We start from the raw sequence: 21764 nt of genomic DNA, 5'->3' as shown, positions 1-21764 counted from the left end.
GGCCTCTAGGCACCAGTGGTGCAGACATACATGCAAGCAAAACACCCACACATGTAAAAAATAAAATATATTCTTAAGGGTTGTTTCATATTAAGACTCATGGTAATCCCACTGAAGCCTGTGTGCTGGGATTACAGGCAGGGAACAGCTGTGCCTACCCAGAATTGTTGGTTAATAGGGTCACCATACCTACCATCTTTCAGGATGTTATTTGTCTCAGTCTTCTTGTGTCCACTGTTTCTGATGGCTTTTAGTCTTGTGTGGAGAAGGAAGTAACTGCTTACTGCTTTGTTTACCTCACCGTTGTCATTCCCTAGTTAGTTGTCTCTGTGTGAGTTCTTTTAACTTCACTAAGATGAGGTTTGTAGATGCCCGTGTCTGCTTTAGAGTTGTCAACCATTACAGTAGTTCCACTTCCCCACAGGGCATGTGATCCACCTACCACCATGACTTCCCAGACCCACTGGTGGCACTGAATCCTGTACTCATGGCTTCTTCCTTAAACATAGACACAGAGAGATTAATGGATTCTCCATCTTAGCAAAGCACATGTCAGGCACTATGATTGTATTAATACATTTTAAGGTGTCACAGCAAAGCCAGCATAAGTCCTTAAAGCCTCAGGAGTAGAAGACGTGCCCTTACTGTAACCTACAAGAACCTGAGCATAAGAATTTTTTCTTTTGCCGGGGGGGGGGGGTGGTGGTGGCGCACGCCTTTAATCCCAGCACTTGGGAGGCAGAGGTAGGCGGATTTCTGAGTTCGAGGCCAGCCTGGTCTACAGAGTGAGTTCCAGGACAGCCAGGGCTATACAGAGAAACCCTGTCTCAAAAAAAAACCAAAAAAAAAAAAAAAAGAATTTTTTCTTTTTAGGTGGACATTACTGAGTGGAGGGTATCACTTTCCTAGTTCCTTCTTACATTGTTATAGCATTTCTTAATATGTGTCATAACAAGACTGGGTTGAATTTCTTCTTATTGGAAGACTGAGGCTTTGACTGAGAGTTCACTAGATATTTAGGTGTGTATTAAATGAATTATTGATTCTATCTCAGAAAATAAAATCTGAGTTGCACAATATTTTGGGTTTTTTTTTTTTTTTTTTCATTTTAAAGGTAAAGGTCTCATTAGGAACTTGTGACCTCTTCAGATAATAAGTCCTTGCATAGTTCCGAATACTCATGACTGGTGCTTCCCTCTTTTTTTCTTGGTCGCTCATGCTAAAGAGTTTTCAGCTGGCTGTTGTGAGGGTGTATGCCTTTAATTCCAGGTGAATTTGTTGTAATTCAAGCCCATCTTTGTTTACATTATGACAGGTTCTGGGCTGACCAGAGCTAGGAGTTTTTAGTTGGATTGTTTTTTTTTTTCAAGATGAGGCTTTGTTCTCACCAGTCCTTTTCAGTGTAATGATCTCCTCAGTCTTAGCTTTATTTTGTGGCACCCCCATGCCTCCCTAGATTTTGAGCTCTGAGTTTGTTAGTGATCTGAGACATCCTTTCTGCAGTGTGCATTCACGGTTTCAGTTTCCTTTCTTGACACCTCTACACCTGTGTCCCATGGATAGGAAATGTATTTTTAAACATCTTTTCATCCTGATTTGCCTTTTTATGATGACTATTTTAAGGCTTTTTGTCAGATACTTTCACATCTCCTTGGTGTTGACATATATTTCATTCTATTTGAGAGCTTCTTTAGTTGGGGTGAATAAAAACGAATTCACTGCCAGGTGTAACTAGCACTTGAGAAACAAACACTACCATTCAAAGAATAGTGAGAACTGTCTCAGAAAACAACAGATAACAAACCCAAAAAAAGTTGATTGATATTTTGTTTTGTTTTTGAGACCTAGTTTTACTGTGTAGCCCTGGCTGTCCCTGAACTCACCACCCACATCTCCCTCCCCCCATACACACTGGGATTGAAAGTAAGCTTCATTACATCTGGCTTTGATTCATAGATTTACTGCATAATATTATGAGATTCTTACTTTTGTTCAGTCTTGATTTAGTTGGATCTCAGACAAGGCATGTCCTAGGAGGGAGGCGTGGCGACTGTTGGGGACTCACTAGGTCCTCACTGACTTCCCAAGGAGAAATGGAATGGCTGTGTTGCCCCTTACTGCTGGGCTTTTATGAGCACAGGTTTCCTGCCTGTGACGCATTCCTCTTGGGAAGCACTGCCTTCCTACCAGGAAGGGGCAGGGCTATCCATCCTGGTTGGTGACCTACTTTGCCTTCTAATGCTGCTCTGACTGGGCTGCGGGACTCCTGTGTTAGGGGCCTATAAATGTAGAAATCTGGGTTTCCCTTTTGACCTTTGCTTTTGGAATATGGCTATAGGTTTTGTGGTATTTGGCAGGAGTATAGCAGTTATTGGTTAAAAGTTTTCTGTCTTGGGCTGGAGAGATTGCTCAGCAGTTTAGAGCACTGACTGCTCTTCCAGAGGCCCTGACTGAGTTCAATTCCCAGCAATCACATGGTGGCTCACAACCATCTGTAATAAGATCTGTTGCCCTCTTCTGATATGTCTGAAGACAGCTACAATGTACTCACATAAATAAAATAAGTAAATCTTTAAAAATCAAAAAGTTTTTTGTCTTGTGGCCCGGAGAACTGGTTCAGTAGTTCAGAACAATGGTTGTTCTTGGAGGTCTGTGCCATTCCCAGCACCTGCATGGTGGCTGTTTCAGGGGATCTAATGCCCTCTTTAGGCCTTTGTGGGTATCAGTCAGGCATATATTAGTGTACACAGTACTTATAACATCCCCCCACTCCCCTTTTTATAGTGAACCAGGAGAACTTTTAGGAGTTTTTATGTCAGTTTTTGTTACAGTTTCTCATTCCCTCAGCTACAAAGAAACTGGGGAGGTATCATGCTGCTCTTTGAGATCCCATATCCCAAGCCAGTCCTTCATACCTCTCTCCTGTTGGCTTTAGTCGTGGTTATACCAGCAGCAGGAGTAGAAGATGCCTGTGTTTTCTCTCTAAATCAGAAGTCTCCTGCAGGTGACTGAGACTGAATCAAATGTGTGGACCCTCTTAGAACACTACTCTTTGTTACTGTTTTTTGAGGACATACTAGTGGTCAAACTCAACCACTTGTCACTTGCTAGGGAAGTGCTTTGCCATTGAGCTGTTTACGATTTAAACATTTTTTAGGCAGGGTTGTATGTAGGTTGGCCAGCTTGTCTCAGCCTCCCAAAGTGCTGGTATTAAAAAGGTGTATACATTACTCTAGGCCAGTTGGTTGGTTGGTTGGTTGGTTGGTTGGTTCGTTCATATTCTTTGTCTGTCTGTCTGTCTGTCTGTCTGTCTGTCTCTCCCCCCCCACCTCCCCCCCCCAAAAAAAAAACCAAAGCAACAACAAAAACTCCAGGGTATCATTATGTAGCTCAGGCTAGCCTTGAACTGATAGTCCTCAGTTTCCTGAGTGCTGTTCTAACAGGTTAGCTGATACATTCAGCCACAGACTAGTGTTTTTCTGTGTCTGCTGGTAGAGGATACTTTCTGGTTGTCATGCTGTGTTAGTACTTTCTAAAATGAAAAACATTTAAATTTATTCTTGTGTATATGTGTATTTGATGACAGGAAGGTGGGAGTTCCATGCCATGGAGCACCAGTTGGAGGCCAGAGGACAACTGTGGAGTTGGATCTGTCCTCCCACCTTCACATGGGTTTTGAGAATGAAACTCAGGTCATCAAGTTTGCATTGCTTAGCAGCAAGCACCTTGTTATGTGATCTATCTCTGGCCAGTTACGTTAATATTTTTAATGATTCTAATTTAATGTAATGCTATGCCAAACACTAATTGACACTTCTTATTGCCCTGAAATTCTTGCTTTAAAATTTAGAATAGCAAAGTAGTATGTGAAATTGCTTAATAAAAGTCCCTTGTAAAGAGGTCAGTATAGTGATCTAGATTAATTTGTAAATGTAGAGAATTTTTTAGTGTGTGTGTGTGTTTGTGCACACACACACGCGTGTAGGTTAGAGGACATGATGGAATTTGTTCTTTTTGTCCATGTAGGGTCTGTAATTGAATTCTGGTTGTCAAGTTTAGTGGCCAGTGCTTCTTTTACAGGTTTAGCCATCTTGCTGACCCCAGGTTCTTTTAAAAAACAAGTTTAGAACTAATTCTAAAGATTATTGGGAAAAGAAGACTTGGAAGAAGAGTCTAGGTCAGTAGTGGAAGCAGTACTCATTGTAAGTTTCTAGACAGACTGTAAACTTGTTTTACTCAAACCAAGCATGTTGCACAGGAGTTAGAAGTCCGCAGAATGGAAGATGCTTGTTACATGGAGGCCTGTAGTCACTCAGATCCTTGAGAACCAATGGAGTATCAACAAGTAGGCTTTATCCTACCCAGTGCCATAGAGAAAGCTCATTCCATGTGAATGCATAAAAAACAGTTATGCAAACATAAAAGAATGTACGTTTATCACTACTTCTTGGGGTGTCAAATGATTATTCTAAATAGGCTATGAGCCAAGAATCACGTAGGAAATAGATTTAACTACATAAATCTCTTAAAGCTTGTGAGTATAGAAAATGCCAAATTCCAGTTTTAAGCAACAGCTCCAGAGAACATCTAAAGCATGAAAAAGTATAATTTATTCATAAATATAAATTAATAAGAAAAAGCAATTAGCTGAAATCAGGCAACATGATGTTAACGGAAATTTCACCAGAGAGGTTAGGAACTCACCCTCACTCTGTGGATAGTGGTACACACCTTTAATTCTAGGGCTCAGGATACATGCAGGCAGATCTCTGAGTCCAGGACAGCTAAAGCTATACAGAGAAACCTTGTCTACAAACTCCAAAAGCAAACAAACACACAAACAAACAAACAAACAAAAGGTCAGTTTTTGGAACCCTCACTAGTTTGGAATTGCAGATAAAAGCACTGTTGGTTGCACAATATTGGCAAAAGTTTTAAATGCTTGTTGATTGTATAGTGTGTTGTTACAGGGAATGTAACATGGTGGATATGACAGCATCTGTTGAAATTTATTGTATACCTTTCAGTACATCATCTCTGCCTCTTGGAATCCATCCTATACTAATATTTGTTCAGATTTATGGGTTAAAAGGTATAAATGGCCGTGTGGTGGTGGCGCACGCCTTTAATCCCAGCACTTGGGAGGCAGAGGCAGGCAGATTTCTGAGTTAGAGGCCAGCCAGGGCTACACTGAGAAACCCTGTCTCGAAAAACAAAAAAAACAAAAAACAAAAAAAAATGAAGAAATGGAAGTTGTTGGAAAATGTTTGGTATTATCTGTTTATCAGTACAAAAGGTACTGTCTAAATGAAGTGTGTTGGCTCTTTTAAAACATAATATATAGCATTTCATTTATGAAGAAGTCTTATTGTGTGTATTGATTTCACACAGTAGTTGAAAGATACATGCACTGAGTTACTCACCTATGTTTGTCACCTAAGCTTGTATTAGAGCATAGAGATGAGGATATCTCACTAGTTCATTGCCTGTAATAAACTTTCAAAATCATACACTGCAGGCCAGGTGTAGTGGCACATAGCTTTAATCTAAGCAGGCAGGAGGCACAGACAAATGGATTTCTGTGAGTTTGAGGTTAGCCTGGTCTACACAGCTCGTCCTTGGGTGGCCAGGACTCTACACAGACCATGTCTCAAAACAAAAACAACCCCAAACCCCCAGTCATACACAAAAGTAAACCATGAACACCATCCGGTTTTCTTCATCATTGTTGTTTTTGAGACAGACTGTCGTGTATTCAGGGCTGCCTCGAACTCACTGTATAGTTGGGCATGACCTTGAACATATGATTCTCCTGCCTCCAACCTCCCAAGTGCTGGGATTACACTACTTCCTGGTTTATGCAGTTCTGAATGTGTGGCAGGCAAGAACCTCCCAGCTGAGCAGTAGCTTTAGCTGTAGAGCCCAAACATGTCTTCAGCATTAGTGACATGTGTCTTTTCTGTTTCATGCCTATGGCTTCTTCCTTTTGTTGCTTGATTCTTCCCCCTGGTTTAAAGCCATTACAGATATAGAGCCAGTTTATCATAACATATTAGGATGTATTTACCATACACTAAGACCTATATTGAACTTTTAATAAAACCATAAGGGGACAATCATACCATAATTCTTTTTAAATTTGTGTGTGTGCCCCACTGAGCCATCATCATAATTATGAGCCCTGTAATTGGTTATTTTCATCCTGCACTCTGTTTAGTGTCAGTCCCCTTAGAAACATCTTGAATAATAATATTATAAAGTAGAATCCACATGTAGATTTTGGTTGACAGATCTTTACCCTTCCTTTAACTTTGAGACAGGATTTTACTGTGTAGCTCTGACTGACCTGGAACTTGCTATGTGGATCAGGCAGACTGATTTCAAACTCCTAGAGCCCGCCTTGCCTCTTCAGCGCTGGGTGTAAAGGTGTGCAATCACTATGCCTGGCATCCTTCTCCCATTTTTGTTTGTGTGTCATTTTTTATTCCATGTAATTTATTTGCTGAAGAGATTGTCTCCCCTCATGTCTGTCTTCAGCTAGGCATGTTGGTGTATACTTTTTGTGATTTCAGCACTCTGGAGACAAGGGAATAGAATGAGCACAAGTTCTGGGTCTAACTTATCTGTATAGGGGCTTTGTTTAAGCTAGCTAGGGCTACATACTGAGTGAGACCTTGCCTTAAAGGCCTCAAACTGATAGATCGGTATCATCTGAGAACTGTGTGAAATGGATATAGCATTGGGCTCAAACTGCATTAGTGGCTTATTAGTGCACCAGAATCCCTCACATTCACAATGTCTAAGGAGGAAAGTTTTTTCTCATGGCTTTATAGGTTTTGTCTGTCCAATTGTTTTGGGCCTTGGATGAGGCAGAGCATCATGACAGTGAAGACAATACCTTTTCTTCTATGTAAACATTGCCCCTCTAGAAAGCAAAGGAATTGATAGAGGTGGTTAAGGTGGGCAAGGAGAACTCTCAGCTCCAGTTTGGAGCCTCCTCCTCTTGGCTGGCCCTTTGCAGTATTCTCAGTATTTAGTTATAACAACTACTGTGACACAATTATCTGAGATAGTCAACTGGAGGCAGGAAAACTACCTTGTCTCATCAGCACCCATAAACCAAAACCAGAAAGGAGGAGGGCTTTTCTTTATTCATGGTTCAGTCCCTGGTTGGTTGGCTCCTTTGGTTTTGGAACTGTGGAGAAGCAGCGTTGTGGTGACTTGGAGGTGACAGTGCTGGTGTCAGGAAGCAGGAGGAGGAAGGGGAGGAGCAGCCAGATTCAAATACAGCTTTTAAGGAAATATCTTCAGTGACCCTCTTCCATCGAGACCCCTGCCTTCTGAAGTTTCTTACTACCTCCAGGTTAGGACCACTGTTTCCACATGAGATACAGCTCTTTCCTGTTTGAGCTTTCCAGGTGTATTTGTGTGTCCTGCCTACCATCCACTTGCAGAAATGCTATAAGCCATTTTTTAAACAGTGAAGCTTAAACTTTTGATAGTTTGGTATTTTCTATTTGAAAGGTTACTACATTTTATTTATTTATTTATTTATTTATTTATTTATTTATTTATTTATTTATTTCCCTGTGTGCTGTATATATGTAGGTTTGTGTTTGCCTGACAGCAAGTTGTCTTTTATTCCTAGTGCCTAATGCAATGCCCACGAATATGGTAAATACTAAATAATTACCTGAGTTAATGAAGGAAGAAAAGGCATGATCTCTTCATCATTTATAGTTAATCCTTTGGCAAAATTCATTCCTTCAGAAAATGTAATTAAATTGCATTGTGGGGATTTTTTGTTTGTTTGTTTTTTGAGTTTTTTTGTTTGTTTTTGAGACAGGTCTCTCTAGCTCATATTGGTCTTACTGGACAGGTCTTGAGTTCTAGATCATCCTGCCTCTGTCTCCCAAAAACTGGGGTTATAGGTCAACACTACCACACTTGGCTTAATAGAGCTTTTAAAAAACATCACTATGTTTATTTACTGGGCATATTCCATCTGTGGAGGTCCATGGACAAGGTGGGTCTTGGGGATCAAACTCAGATAGTCAGGCTTGTCAGCAGTTGTCTTTACCTGTTGATCTGTACTGCAACCCAGTATAGTTTGTTTGTTCTTGTTTGTTTGTTTGTTTGTTTTAGATTAAGTCTCATAACATCACACACTGAGCTTAAACTTGTGGTACGCTTGCCTCAGCCTTTTGAGCGTGGGGTTATCAGCATGGCTATCGAAAACCTTTCTTTGTAATAGATTTTTTACTCTGTGGCTCGTGCGTGCGTGTGTGCGTGCGTGTGTGCGTGCGTGTGTGCACAAGCGTCTGTGTGTGTGTGTGTTGATATACTGGCTCTAGGGAAAGAGTTTGTACTTGTGAACCCAGAGCAGCGAATGAGTCCCCCAGGAAAGTGGGATGTACAGTGATAGTGCTACATGACAGTGAGTGACACTTACTTGGCTTATACTTTATTGATGAAAACATAACAAAGCACAAGGAAGGCACAGTGGCTGTTATGCTCCTCCTTGCTTTCATGTTGGTGTGATTACTTATGAAGAGGAAATAAAGGAAGGAGGAACATGCATGTTAGTGTTGGGGGTTTTTTTTAGGTTTTTTTTTTTTTTTTTTTAGTTTTTTGTTGTTGTTGTTGTTTTTCGAGACAGGGTTTTTCTGTATAGCCCTGCTGTCCTGGAACTCACTCTGTAGACCAGGCTGGTCTCGAACTCAGAAATCCGCCTGTATCTGCCTCTCAAGTGCTGGGATTAAAGGCGTGCGCCACCACTGCCCGGCTAGTGTTGGGTTTTTTAATCTGTCCCTGTGAGTTGCTTGCAAAAATTTTTAACCCATGAACGATGTAGGAAAGGTTTTGTTTTTTGTTTTTTTTTTTTTTCCAGTTATGATCCCTGGCACACAGCAAAAATCACATAAAAACTGTTTAAATTGAATGGAAGATATGGAAACTAGGTATCTTTAGGGAATCTTGTGAACAGCAGAAGCATAGAAACTAACTAGGTCAGATTCATGGCCAAGGCTGATGATCCTGCCACTCCAGAGTTTCTTTAGGGAGTTAGGAATTCCCCCAAGTCTTTAATGCTTTCTAGGCAAGTACTCTACGACTGAGCCACAACCCTAGCACTTTTGTTTTATGTTTTAGATATTTAGACAGGGTCTTACTCTGCATCTTAGGCTGGCTTTGAACTCAGTCTTTTGCAGCTGCCTCCCAGGTGCCACTGTTACAGGCCTGTGTGAAAGTATTAATGGCTATTATGTTAAAAACTGTCTAAATGTATTTGTAAATAAATTTTGCAATTTTCTCCTAGCATTCTTATGATTCTCCCTTACCCTTCCCACTGTCCCTCTCTTTTTCCTTCTTTCCCTCTCTTTCTTCCTCTCTCCTCTCTTTCCCTCTCTCCCTACCTCTCTCTCTCTCACTCACTCCCTTCCTTGCTCTGAGACAGGTTTCTCTGTGTAGCAGCCCTAGCTATCCCAGAACTAACTCAATTTGTAGAAAAGGCTGGCCTTGAACTCACAAAGATTGGCCTGCCTCTGCCTCCCAAATGTGTGTACCATCACATCTGGCTTTATAGGGAGTACTCAGAGTTTCTCCATTTTAATCTTGGTTCCACAAGAGGAAAAATTGAAAATAATACCTTGGCATTAGGACTGTCCAGTCTGAGCTGGACCCAAGCCCCATAGATCTAGTTATGCCTGCCTCCTCAGCACCACACTTGGTCTGTTTTTTGAGATAGGGTCTTACTATATAGACAAGGATTGCCTGGACCTCCCAGAGATCCTCTTGTTTCTGCCTACTGATTGGGGAGAGTAAAGGATGTGCCTCCATGTCTAGCCTAGTTCACGAATTTTTATAGTAACAGAACAAGGAAAGCTATAAAATCACAGTACCTTTCAAATACCTTGGTGAGTACATCAGATAAGCAGGTTATAGCAAAACAGGGAGAGCCATGCTGTAGGCTATAGCATTCTTATCTCCTTTTTTTTTGATGGGGGGGGGGTTTCGAGACAGTTTCTCTGTTTAGCCCTGGTTGTACTGGAGCTAGCTTTGTAGACCAGGCTGGCTGGTTTTGAACTCAAGTAGATCCTCCTGCCTCTGTCTCCTGAGTTCTGAGACTAAAGGCATGTGTCATCACACCTGACTTCTTTTCTTAGTTTTTTAATTGTTGGAAACTAGGGGATCTCTTCATACATTCCAAGGGATCCTTCTGTTAGTCACAGGCTATTAGATCTGGCACAGAGGTAGGCAAGGGTGAGCAAGGGAGTCAAAGATAAGCAACATTCCAACCTCTTCATAACACTCCTTTGCAGACAGTTTCTTTCTGGGAACTCTAGTTAATGGTTATCGAACCAATTCTGTCTGTCTGTCTCCCTCATGCATACCAAGTAAGTGTTCTTCTATAGAGCTGTATTCCCAGTCCTCAGTACTCTTCAACTTGTAAACCTGGAAATATCTTGATAAAAATTAAACAATATCCTCTGCTTCTGAACCTTAGCGTCAACACTAACAGGTAAAAACATACTGTGACCACAGCTATTGAAATCTTTTGGCTTCCCTAGAAGGATGAGCATACCACAGACTATAGCAAGTACAGGACTGTTTTGTCAAGATGGACTCAATGATGGAAGGTCATGAAATCTAAAGAGGAAAAGAATCTAACCTTTGATCATTTTGTCTCACTGATTAATAATATTTATTGCATAAGACATACATACATAATTGAGTGATATGTCTTTACAACCTGTTCTATATTTTGTACTCTGCTTTTTCACAATAGTTTAATGGTTTTGAGTCTACGAATACATCTGACTCAATGTTTAGAATGCTCATCACCATCTTATTAAATAGCTATATTTAGTTTTTTGTAAAGCTTAATACATATAGACTTATGGAGATGTAGCTTTGTGCCTGTATGAGCATTTTTATATATAAAATATATTTAGCTTGGGAATGATAGTGAGATCAGAAACGAAGGATGCCAGTGGCCCAGGTGCTATGATAAACCTGCAAGGAGACATCTCTGTCCACCGATGACCCCTTTAAGATCTCTGTTCCCCACACATGACCAACCTTGAGAGGTGGTTGAGTAGCTACCCTGGAGATGTTAGCAGCAGTTACTTGAATTTGTTAGGAGAAGCTAGAGCCGTTCATTTCCTAAGACAGTTTGTCTGAGTTAAATGAGGATGTTTTACTATCTTAATTTTTTTCCCTTTTTTAATTTCTTAGCCAAACCCAACAGGAAGCTTACTTTTCTCTACTTGGCCAATGATGTCATTCAGAACAGCAAAAGGAAGGGACCAGAGTTCACAAAAGATTTTGCACCAGTAATAGTGGAGGCATTCAAGCATGTTTCAAGGTAGGATACTTTCTGTACATAAGGTAAGGTTTAGAATCAGCAAGATAAACAGATTGTGTTTGTTTAAAGCTTTCATAAAGTATGTAATGGTTTTGCTTTCTGTGAGGAGTTAAGCTGCCACGGAGGGGCATTTGGAATGCCTGAATCTCAGCTTACCTGTAAGAGCCCACAAGTCCTGCTATATCCAGCTTGGATGAACGTTACTGAGAGTAGAGGAAGGAACCGAACTGAAAATGTATGCTTGTAGACCCCCGTCTTATATCTGATGTGGTGGACTTAATACCACAGTGTTTCTGCAGTTTTCTAGTGTGTGTGTGTGTGTGTGTGTGTGTGTGTGTGTGTGTGTATTTCTAACATTTTTAAGTGCTTTAGAAATAAAGGCTATTTAAAATAATAAACTTTTTTTAAAAAAATATTTTCTTTAGGTAATTTTATACATGGATATCTTTTACTTTATGCACTCTAAAATGTTTCTGTTTTGTGTATGTGTGTGCACATGTGCATACAGTTGGAGATTATAGTTGATTCATTCTTTCTATAACGTGAGCCCCAGGGATTGGACTCCGGTCCCTAGGCTTGTGAGACAAATCAAAACCCAGGCTGGGTAGTGCTGAAGGAAATGAAAATCACCTAAGTCCCATGAAGAGCTAGTCTTCAGATTTGCTCTTACTTCTCAGATACTCCTCATCTCTCTAACTGGGCTCAGTCTCTCGGAGTGCTCTGTGTAGCACCATGTTCTTGTTCATAGCACTTATGAACAAGAGGTGCTGTAAAGCTCCCTTTGATTTCCATGCCAAAGATGGGTTCAGTAAATTTAAAAAGTGACCTGGAGCTGTTCTTTAGCTCCTTTCACTTGGGAACATCATCTTTGTAAACCTCTAGTGTCTACTCCTAAAGCCTTTGACAATTAAAACAATTTTGATGTACAGTTTTATTACTGAGTTCTTAAGGGAGGCGAAGGCAGTTCCACCCGCCTGAGCTGCTGCTTAGCGTGTTTGGGAGCTCTTGCTGGGAGCCAGTCAGTATGTGGCCCCATTTTAAATCATTACTTTGTGCTAGTACTCACTGCATTTTTACTCTTAGTGTTTTAATGTCTGTCTGTCCCTTCCTTCCTTCCTTCCTCCCTTCCTTCCTTCCTTCCTTCCTTCCTTCCTTCCTTCCTTCCTTCCTTCCTTCCTTCCTTCCTTCCTTTTTTTCTTTTTAGTGAAACTGATGAAAGTTGTAAGAAGCACCTTGGGAGAGTGTTATCTATTTGGGAAGAACGGTCTGTTTATGAAAACGATGTGTTGGAGCAGCTTAAGCACGCTCTGTGTAAGTACAGGATCTCGATCTCTTTGTGCGATCCTCTCAGGAAAACATCCCATTAAAATCTCATGTCTTTTAAATCAGATGGAGATAAGAAGACAAGGAAGAGGACTTATGAGCAAATAAAGGTGGATGAGAATGAAAACTGTTCCTCTCTAGGGTCCCCAAGTGAGCCACCACAGGTAAAACCCAAGACAGCTCTGGGATTTGATGACTTAAGTGTTCTGGGTATAAGAAAGGCACTAAATTAATCTCTCTCTCTTTCCTGGTTAACACATTGCTTTTGTTTGAAAGCAGTGTGTGCGTGTGCGTAAAATTTTCAGTTTTTGAGACGCTGTTTCTCTGTATAGCCCTGGCTATTCACTATCTAGACTAGGCTGGCCTTGAACTCACAAAGAACTACCTACCTCTGCCTCCCAAGTCCTGGGATTAAAGGTGTGCAGTAGTACCACCTGGCCAGTTTCTTAACATGTAGAAAAAGGGTTTGGAGTGGGAGAGATGGCTGTCAGTTAAGAGTGCTGCTGCTCTTAACCTCAGTTAATCTCTTAGCCTGAGAACTAGGTTTGGTTTGGTCCCAGCACCCATTAGGTAACTCACAACATCTGTAACTCCAGTTCCAGGGCATTTGGCATCTTTTTCTGGCCTCTGGTGGCACCAGGCACGATTATGTTGCACAGACACATACACAGAGGCAAAACACATGAAAAAATAAGTTTAACAATGTATTTTTAAAAGGGTTGTCTTAAGAAGTGTTAAATATTGCAGACTTTTTTTTTTTACTACTAAATGCTTCATAAGGATTAGAAATATGAAAGAGGTTTGTTAGAGCTTTCTTTCTTCTGGTTCTGAAGTTGTGTAATCTTTTAGACTCTCGACCTTGTTAGAGCATTACAAGATTTAGAAAATGCAGCCTCAGGCGATGCAGCAGTCCATCAAAGGATAGCTTCTTTGCCTGTTGAAGTTCAAGAAGTATCCCTGCTTGAGAAAATAACAGGTAAGAAGAGAAAGCGAGATCCACAGTGGTGTTAGGGAGGCAGGGTATGGGAGTAGCACAGCCTCATTTCTTGTGTAGTAATTGTGTCACCCTCTGCTTTTCTTAGATAAAGAATCTGGAGAAAGGCTTTCTAAAATGGTAGAAGATGCTTGTATGCTGCTGGCAGATTATAATGGCAGACTGGCGGCAGAAATAGATGATAGAAAGCAACTCACTCGAATGTTAGCAGATTTTCTTCGTTGTCAAAAGGAAGCCCTTGCAGAGAAAGAGCATAAATTGGAAGTGCGTAACCTTTTCCTTCTTTAGTGCATATTAATTTAGTTTAATTTTAATATACTTTAATGTATTTGTGCATCTTAGAGTTCTTACATCATGGACTGTTTTAGCCAGTGGCTCAGGTAAGCTCTTTCTTGCTGTCAAGAATTTTTCCCTGCCCTTGAACCACAGCAACCTGATTAAACCTGAAATCTTGGTGTTAGCAAATTTGTTACATTTGAAAATCATTTATATGAAATTCCATGTAATAGAAATTTAAACCCTTCAAGCACAAAAATAATGAGAACATAACAACTCTAATGAAGTCTTGTGTTAGTAGCAATAAATTGTTCAATTTATCAAATTCTTATTCTAACACATACCACCATCTTTTAGGTCTGTCATTAAGTATTCAAATTATTCTCTCTTCCTTTTGATTCTCACACTTAATATATTTCTGCACATGCAAACTCTTTGGGCTTACACTTGCTGTTCCAGAGAAGGTTGTTGATAGATGAGATGGTTGTTACTATTGGTAACGAGTCTGGGGTCTCAGGAGCTAATAAGGAAACAGTCTCATAATGTATTTTGAGCAATGTAGCCATTGTCAGTGTGGAAGAGCTAGTTTGGTTTTATTTAAAAGACCATTGGATTTACTAGTTCTTACTTGAATTGTTATAATTCCAACACTATGTAAGACTGTTCTGTTTGAGTCCCTTTATTTATAGACAGCTTGTTCTAAATTTTCAGGTGTATCATGGTACTGCCTCTGAAGTTTATTTTTTATTATTTAGCTCTTGGCTCATTAGGTTTTCAATAGGTGGTGTTTGTACTGGCTTGCTGTTGCAGTTCTGAGAGCTGTTTGATTATTCTACCCCAAATGCTCAGCTCCTAATGCTGTACTGTCCTTTTTCAGTTTGCTCCCTTTCTGGCTCACATAAACTTGCTCAATTATTGATGCTATGCTCTGTCCTGGAATAGGTTGCCCAGTTGAAATTGGAAAGGTACAGTAGAGTTTCCTAGAACATGAATTTGGTAGTTGACTTACCTGATTTGATGTTGTAGTGACATTCAGTCTTAATATATCATTACTTTTTTCACTGTTTGCAGCACTAAGGGTGAGTATGTCAACAGTGTTTGTCTTCAGCCTTTTGGTACAGTTTCTTTAACTTCTGTTGAGCTTCTATTGCAGATATGGACACGGCGTATCTTCTATTGATGCCATCATCATTAGCGTATTCTTCCAGCTAAAAATAAACATCAAACTCCAAAGCCTGTATTGTCTCATGTTTTTGAAAATTGAAGAGCGAAGCTTTATTATTCTACTTAATACCTGCTTTCTCACTTTTGATGTTGACTATCATTCGATTCAAAAATAGAATTTATATTTGACATGTAACTGTAGAAAATACATCACCACTACCCCCACCCTCACCCCCAGCCCTTTTACTGGTGCATTCTAGCCAAATTTCCTAGTTAATAGTCATACACAGAGCCTGGTAATACTAGCATTTACCATGTCTCAGGAGTACTGTTCTAGACACTTGACATAATCACCTCATTCAACCGTACGCAGCACGGTGCATTATTATCCACACTTTATAGTCATGGAAGTAAGGCAGAGGGAGGTAAAGTAGCCCCCACATTTCACAAGAGCTATTGGATTGTTTAGAGCCCACACAAAGTCTGTAGCATCAGTGCATTCTACTTGAAAAACCATACTGACTTCCTGTTTTTACCAAAAGAAGTATACCCCCTTTCTGCAAAATCTGAAGTCTTTCTCCAGCTTTCTAATCATTCTAATTCCATCTAATCACTGGCTTGAAATAAAGTCTTCTAGGGAGTTTTAGTGGTCAGCACGATTGAATTTTATATTGAAAAAACCCACCTCAACTATGACCAGATTTTTTTACGTTGTTTGTTTGTTTTATATCTTTTTGGTTTCTCTGTATAGTCCTGGTTGTCACTCACTTTATAGTGCAGCCTGGCCTTAGTTCTGACTGCCTCTGCCTCCCTAATGCTGAGATTAAAGGTGTGTGTCACCATGCCCAGCTCATAATCATATTTTAAGGATACTAGTTACATAAACTAGTAAGTTTAAAATAGCAAGAACTCCTTATAAATTGTCATTGAGTAGTTGTCATTTTTGTTGTAAGATGTGACAATGAGTTGGTATTTACATATGCTTTGAATTAGAAGGTATTATCACCCTGACATAGAGGCTAAGGACTGAAAGTTGTGATGTCTTACGTCACAGTCCTCAGTTAGCTGATTATGTATTGGTGTCACCAGAAACTCTTTGTTTGAAAATGGAAGTATCAGTTTACGAAATGACTGTTTAATGTCTCGAGGAAGCCACTATTAAAGCACTTGAAATCAATGAAAATTTTACACACTAGGTAATTTGTTACACACTAGTTTGTTATATACACTAGGTAGATTGGTTAGGCAGATTGAGTGATTTGATCTGAAATGGGATTGATTGATTTGATCAGATAGATAATGATAGATTGATTGATTTGGTCTGGAACCTCAAGCTTCCCACCTTGGGATTGTATGTGCCACAGTAGGATGATTTAAAGTGACATTTTCATTTGATGTTTTTGGAGAGGAAGTAATGTACCACCAATTCAGTGTACTGAAATTCAATGTACTGATGAGAAATTCTTCCATATCAGTGAGGTCCTTGATTGCTCAGCTTCCATGGTACAGTTGGAGGGGAAAAAAATATGCTATTATAAAGTTCTTGACTCCTTTAATCAATCCCAGCACTCAGGAGGCAGAGGTAGATGGATCTCGTGGGTTCAGGGCCAGTCTTGAACAGCAAGTCCCATGTGTAAGTAATGTGAACCTGTGATTCCAGTACTGAGAGGCAGAAATAGAACCCCTGATTTACTGGAATTTGTTTTGCATATGAGATATGACAAATTGAAGGCAATAATTATCCCTTTACTGATTAGTAATTAATAGGCCAGGCATAGTACCTCATGTCTCATAATCTTAGTAGACTGAGGACTGAAGCAGGAGAGCATGAGTTTGAATTCAGCTCGATCTTTGTAGGAAGTGCCAGGCTGGCTTTCTCTATTATAGTAAGATTCTGCCCATCCTTCTTTTCTAAAACTCAAAATTAATTAATTTTCTTCACTAGTGTTTTGAAATGCCAGTCTGCCAAGCCTAATTCCTGTATGTGTATACTGACTTGTAAGTTACACTTAATTTTGTAAGTTGTGACTTTGGTTGCTTTCTAATATTGTTCATGTTTGTCATTTCAATAATCATGGTTATTGTTTGTGTAAAGTTTTATTTCTTTTCATTATTTTCATACTTTGCATTTTAATTGAGAGTGCTTTTCTTTTATCATGTTATGGGTCATTTTTTCCTGATATACCCAAGGTAAAGTTTAATTTATAAGGTAGATATAATAAGAATTAATAGCAGTACATTGAAATAAGCATATAAAATGTGATTTCTTTACCTCTTGCTAGCTTAGTTTGCTGTAGTAAAATTTGTGCACCAGGGTGACTGAGGATGACTGACACTGTGGAGAGAGGCTGGGAAGAGGCCTGCTTACTAGAAAGACCTTAGTTCAGGGCATATAGTGGCTACAAGTTTGGCTCAGTAATTTGAACAAAGGTGAAAATGGCCACTGTTTACATTGTGAAAGTGTTCCTGTTTTGTCCTTTCCCCTTGGTAAAAGAGGAACACCTGAGTGGTCTGTGACTTGTAGAGTGAATCATGCTGGGCACTGTGCTGAAAAGGGCACAGTGCCAAATGCATCTGAATCCCTGAGCTGGAACTGTCCCTTCCGTGGGATGGAGAGCACATACAGATGAGCAGGTATGCAGCCCGCAGAGGGAGAGAGAGAGCACTTAGAGCCAACACCAGCTAAGGGCTCTTACAAGTGGCATGAAATTGAGAGGAGGCAGGAACTGCAATGAGGAAGGCACTTGAATGTTCGTGAGGAGATGGTTACAAAAGTTCAGATGTAGGAAGGATCAGTGATACTGGCTGTACTCTGGTTGCTGAGTAAACTAGAGGGGAAGGTGGAGCAGGCTGAGTCCTTACAGAACTTCATCTAACAGTTAGTATGCTGGCAGTAGTCTGAGCTGCGAGTGTTAGCAATGAAGTTTTGGATAATTTTGTTCTGATCTGAAGCCTAGTGCAGCCTCCCTGTTGCTTACAAGTGTGCACCACCATGCCTACCTGAGCTGAAGTTTTGTTAACTCTGTAAAGGTAGTGTGTGATCATTATAGTTTTACACCCATTGCTAAAGGCATAGATGCTATCTACAATTCTATTATTCCTTAACTTTTAACAAGATTTGAATGATGATACTGTTATACCTACAACCGTTTTGTGTATTGTCTTACTTTGCACATTTACTGTAAACATTTCCATATAACTATCACACCATGCCCTTTTTTGAGGATGGCACCTTAAACTTTGCCTGTGAGAAGCAAGCTCTGCTATCTACTCTTTCTTGATTACTAGTGTAACTTTAGTAGCCAAGTGATATTCTGTTTTGTAAAATAGTATATAACTACCTATTTTGTTTCTTTCAGTTTCTTTTGAAAACTGTTGGCTTAAATATCATTTTGGGATATCTTTTACATTCATCTTCTTGGTGTTGGGACAGTACTGCTCTGTTAAAACTTTGCTTATTTGTGATAGTTTTATGTTCTTAGGAGGAAAAAAAATAAGCCAACAGGAGATACACACAGTTTTTGTTTTTGTTTTTCTTTGAGATACACAGTTTTTATGTATGTATACATAGGACAACATCAGCTACTGTTTCCCAAGCACCATTGATCTGGTGTTTTGAGACAGGGTCTCTTATTAGCTTTATATTTGCCAAGTAGGCTAGGCTGGTTGGCTGATGAGCCTCAGAGATCTCCCTGTCTCTTACTAAATTCCCCAGGCTGGGATTACAAGTGAGCCTCTCCACACTCAGATTATTTTTTTTGGGTTCTGGGAAGGGAATCCACTTCCTCATGCTTACAAAGCCTCCCTTTCTGGGAGTGTTAAAGTTCATTCCACTGTTGTATGTTCTGCTTCTAGAACTCTAAAAATAAAAAGCTCTTCCACCAGGAAACAACAGTTTTCCATGCTTCACCTTTACTTAGCTACCAGTTCCATTGTCGGTAACCTTGACTACTAGAATAATGAAATATTTGTCTAATTTGCGTTACAACTTCTAGGTCCATCCATTCTATAGCCTCTGTCTAAAATAATTTAGTCCTTTCATTGGTGTTTTTTAGTAGTTTTCAAAATTTTGTTGACTGGCTTGAAAAGTTATTCTGGCCAGGCATAGAGGCACACACCTTTAATCCTACCATTTGGGAGACAAAGGCAGGCGGATCTCTTGAGTTTGAGGCCAGCCTGGTTTTCATGGTGAGTTCTAGGATAGCCTATGGTAAGATCCTGTCTCAACAAGAAAGAAAAGGGAAGAAAGGTTATTCTAGTTGACTGTGTCAACATTGTCTTCAGTAAATAGTGGTGTTGCTGAGCAACCCTTTCCTCCTCTGCATTAGAGGGTTGCATTTTTTCGTGCATGCACCAAGATGTTGGTCTCTCATTGGTTTTGGAGACCTGTTCCTTTTGCTGAAAGACCTTTGTTGAATTTTGGTTTTGCTTCTGAATTACTTAGAGCTTCTCATTAAATTCTTATTACATACACTGAATTCTCAACTGCTACTCTATATTGCTCATCTTTTCTACTGTTTTAACCATTTCTGAAAGGTTTTTTTCCTCTATAGTCTGTCATATATATGCTGGGTTTTGCTTGCTTTATTCTTTTAGAAAGCTTTACTCTTCTTTGCTTGTCTACTGTTTTTAGTGGTTATCTCATTATTGTCCTCTTTTTTTTGCTGTTCATTATTAAGATTATTAAGTCTGTATACAGACTGGCCTGAAACCTGCCTCAGACTTCCAAGTGCTGGAATTACAGGCATTTTCCACTATGCCCACATTCATTATGAATGTAGATTTTGTCAGTTTATTTTAGGTGTTTGTTGAAGAAAAGGATGTACTATCACAGGTGCTTAGCTAGTTTGCAAACTTTTGCTTAGGGTGAGTGAAGAGGGAATCAGAAGTCAAGACTTTGGTTTTCTAGACTCACCTAAAGCTGACTGGCAGTGGATTTTCCCAATGTATGGTGACTATTGTCCAAACAGTATGCCTACTATTGTCATGGCCTTTACAATTTTATCTTGCTTTGGGAAGCCACAGGAAATACAGGCTTTCCATTTAAACATGGTGAAGTAAGTTAGCAAGGATTATGAATGTCTACAATGACTCTTAAAATATTCAGGCCTGCAGGGCTTAGCAAAGACTAGAGCAATGTCAGACCTGTTTAGCATAAATGTAAAATACTGTTTAACTAGCTCTTGTGCATTTTCTACAAATGTGAATATGTGCCTCTTGCTTAGTTTGCTAATTCCTTAGACTATTGATTGCTAACAGTGCAGTTACTTAAAGCATTATTCTCTCCTCTCCCACCCTCTCCTCTCCCCTCCCTAAAGGGATTCTCTACAGAGCCCTGGCTATCCTGGAACTCACTATGTATGCAACCCTCCTTGAATTCAGAGATCAATCTGCTTCTCTCTTCCATGTACCGCTTTACCTAATCCATGGATTGAAGTATTAGGGAAATCAACATTTTAAAGTACATGGTTATAGACAAAGTTATGGCCTCTGAGGAAGAAAGAAAATCTTAGGGGTAATTTAAGTAAGCAAAGTAAGTTTGTAAAATATATGATGAATCTTTCATTTCTAGTTTTTAGAGAATATTCACACATTCCAGTGAATAAATCCTTTCTGTGGCATAAGTAATTTATGACATTTTTTTTTCTTCTAGGCACTGACCCTGAAAATTTTTTTTCATGTTTATTATAATAATTTCAAACGTTTATACAATTATTTTGATCACATTCATCCCTATTACCCTTATACTGAAGAATATATGCCTCCTCTGGCAGCAATTATTTGAACACTGAGCTGTTTGTAGCTTAGTGGTAGAGTACTTGTCTAGCATATATGCATGCTCTGAGATCAGTCCACTGCTATCTCAGTACTACAAGAGCTGGTGGAGTAGGGTTGTGTGTGGTGGGAAAATGGTCACAATAGAGTAATTATGGGAAATCCCTAACTAGTCACTGTCCATCGTAAGACACATGCTATATATGTGCTATGTATGAGGAAATCTCTTTGTTTTTTGGGGGGGGAGGGAGAGCAGGGGGATTAAAGGAGTAGTTAGGAATTCTAGGCAAGGCAAGAAAGAAACAATAATAAGCAACAGCAGCAAAGACATTGTGGCTGTGACCTAAGAATGGGGTATGGTACAGCAAAGTGAGATGTGGTTGGATTTGTAGTTTTAAGGTTAATGTATTATGGTGGTACTTATCTTCAAACAGGATACAGTTGTAAAAATGTTTAAAAGGAACTGGCAAGATGGCTTAGTGGGTAAAGGCACTGCTGCCAAGCCTGATGACCTGAGTTCTGTCCTTGGGACCAACATGCTGGAAGGAGAGAACTGATTGCTGCAAGCTGTCCTCTAATCTTTACAAGTGTGTGGGCACAATATATTAAAAAAAATATTTTAAAACGTGTATAAAACAAAGTATTGGCAGACTAGCAAGATGGCTCAGCAGGTAAAGGCACTTTGCTGCCAAGTCTGACCTGAGTTTCATCCCCAGAACCCATGTGGAGTCAGCTCTTACTCCATCAGCTTGTTCCATGGCCGCTATATTTGTGTCCTGATACAAGCATGTCCCTTTCTCTGGATGGATGGATGGATGGATGGATGGATGGATGGATGATGGATGCATGGATGGATGGATGCATGGG

The 21764-nt window shown here is 39.8% G+C and overlaps 1 protein-coding gene across 2 annotated transcripts in view; it reads left to right on the top strand.

Annotated features, from left to right (window-relative positions):
• Nucleotides 1-21764, top strand: part of Rprd1a (regulation of nuclear pre-mRNA domain containing 1A) — a 41473-nt gene that overhangs the window by 10013 nt on the left and 9696 nt on the right. Inside the window, exons 2-7 of one of the 2 annotated variants that reach the window (XM_028774817.1) lie at nt 11236-11365; nt 12570-12676; nt 12755-12852; nt 13538-13664; nt 13771-13948; nt 15112-15352. In XM_028774817.1, the coding sequence (XP_028630650.1) occupies nt 11236-11365; nt 12570-12676; nt 12755-12852; nt 13538-13664; nt 13771-13948; nt 15112-15298 (827 nt within the window). In that variant the 3' untranslated portion in view covers nt 15299-15352. Of the gene's footprint in view, nt 1-11235; nt 11366-12569; nt 12677-12754; nt 12853-13537; nt 13665-13770; nt 13949-15111; nt 15353-21764 lie in introns of those variants that run through there. The other variant, XM_028774816.1, reaches the window with a different exon arrangement.

This window comes from Grammomys surdaster, unplaced genomic scaffold (genome assembly GCF_004785775.1).
Source record: "Grammomys surdaster isolate TR1022 unplaced genomic scaffold, NIH_TR_1.0 243, whole genome shotgun sequence".
Classification (NCBI taxonomy): Eukaryota; Metazoa; Chordata; class Mammalia; order Rodentia; family Muridae; genus Grammomys; species Grammomys surdaster.
This window is presented reverse-complemented; position numbering and strand designations above follow the sequence as displayed.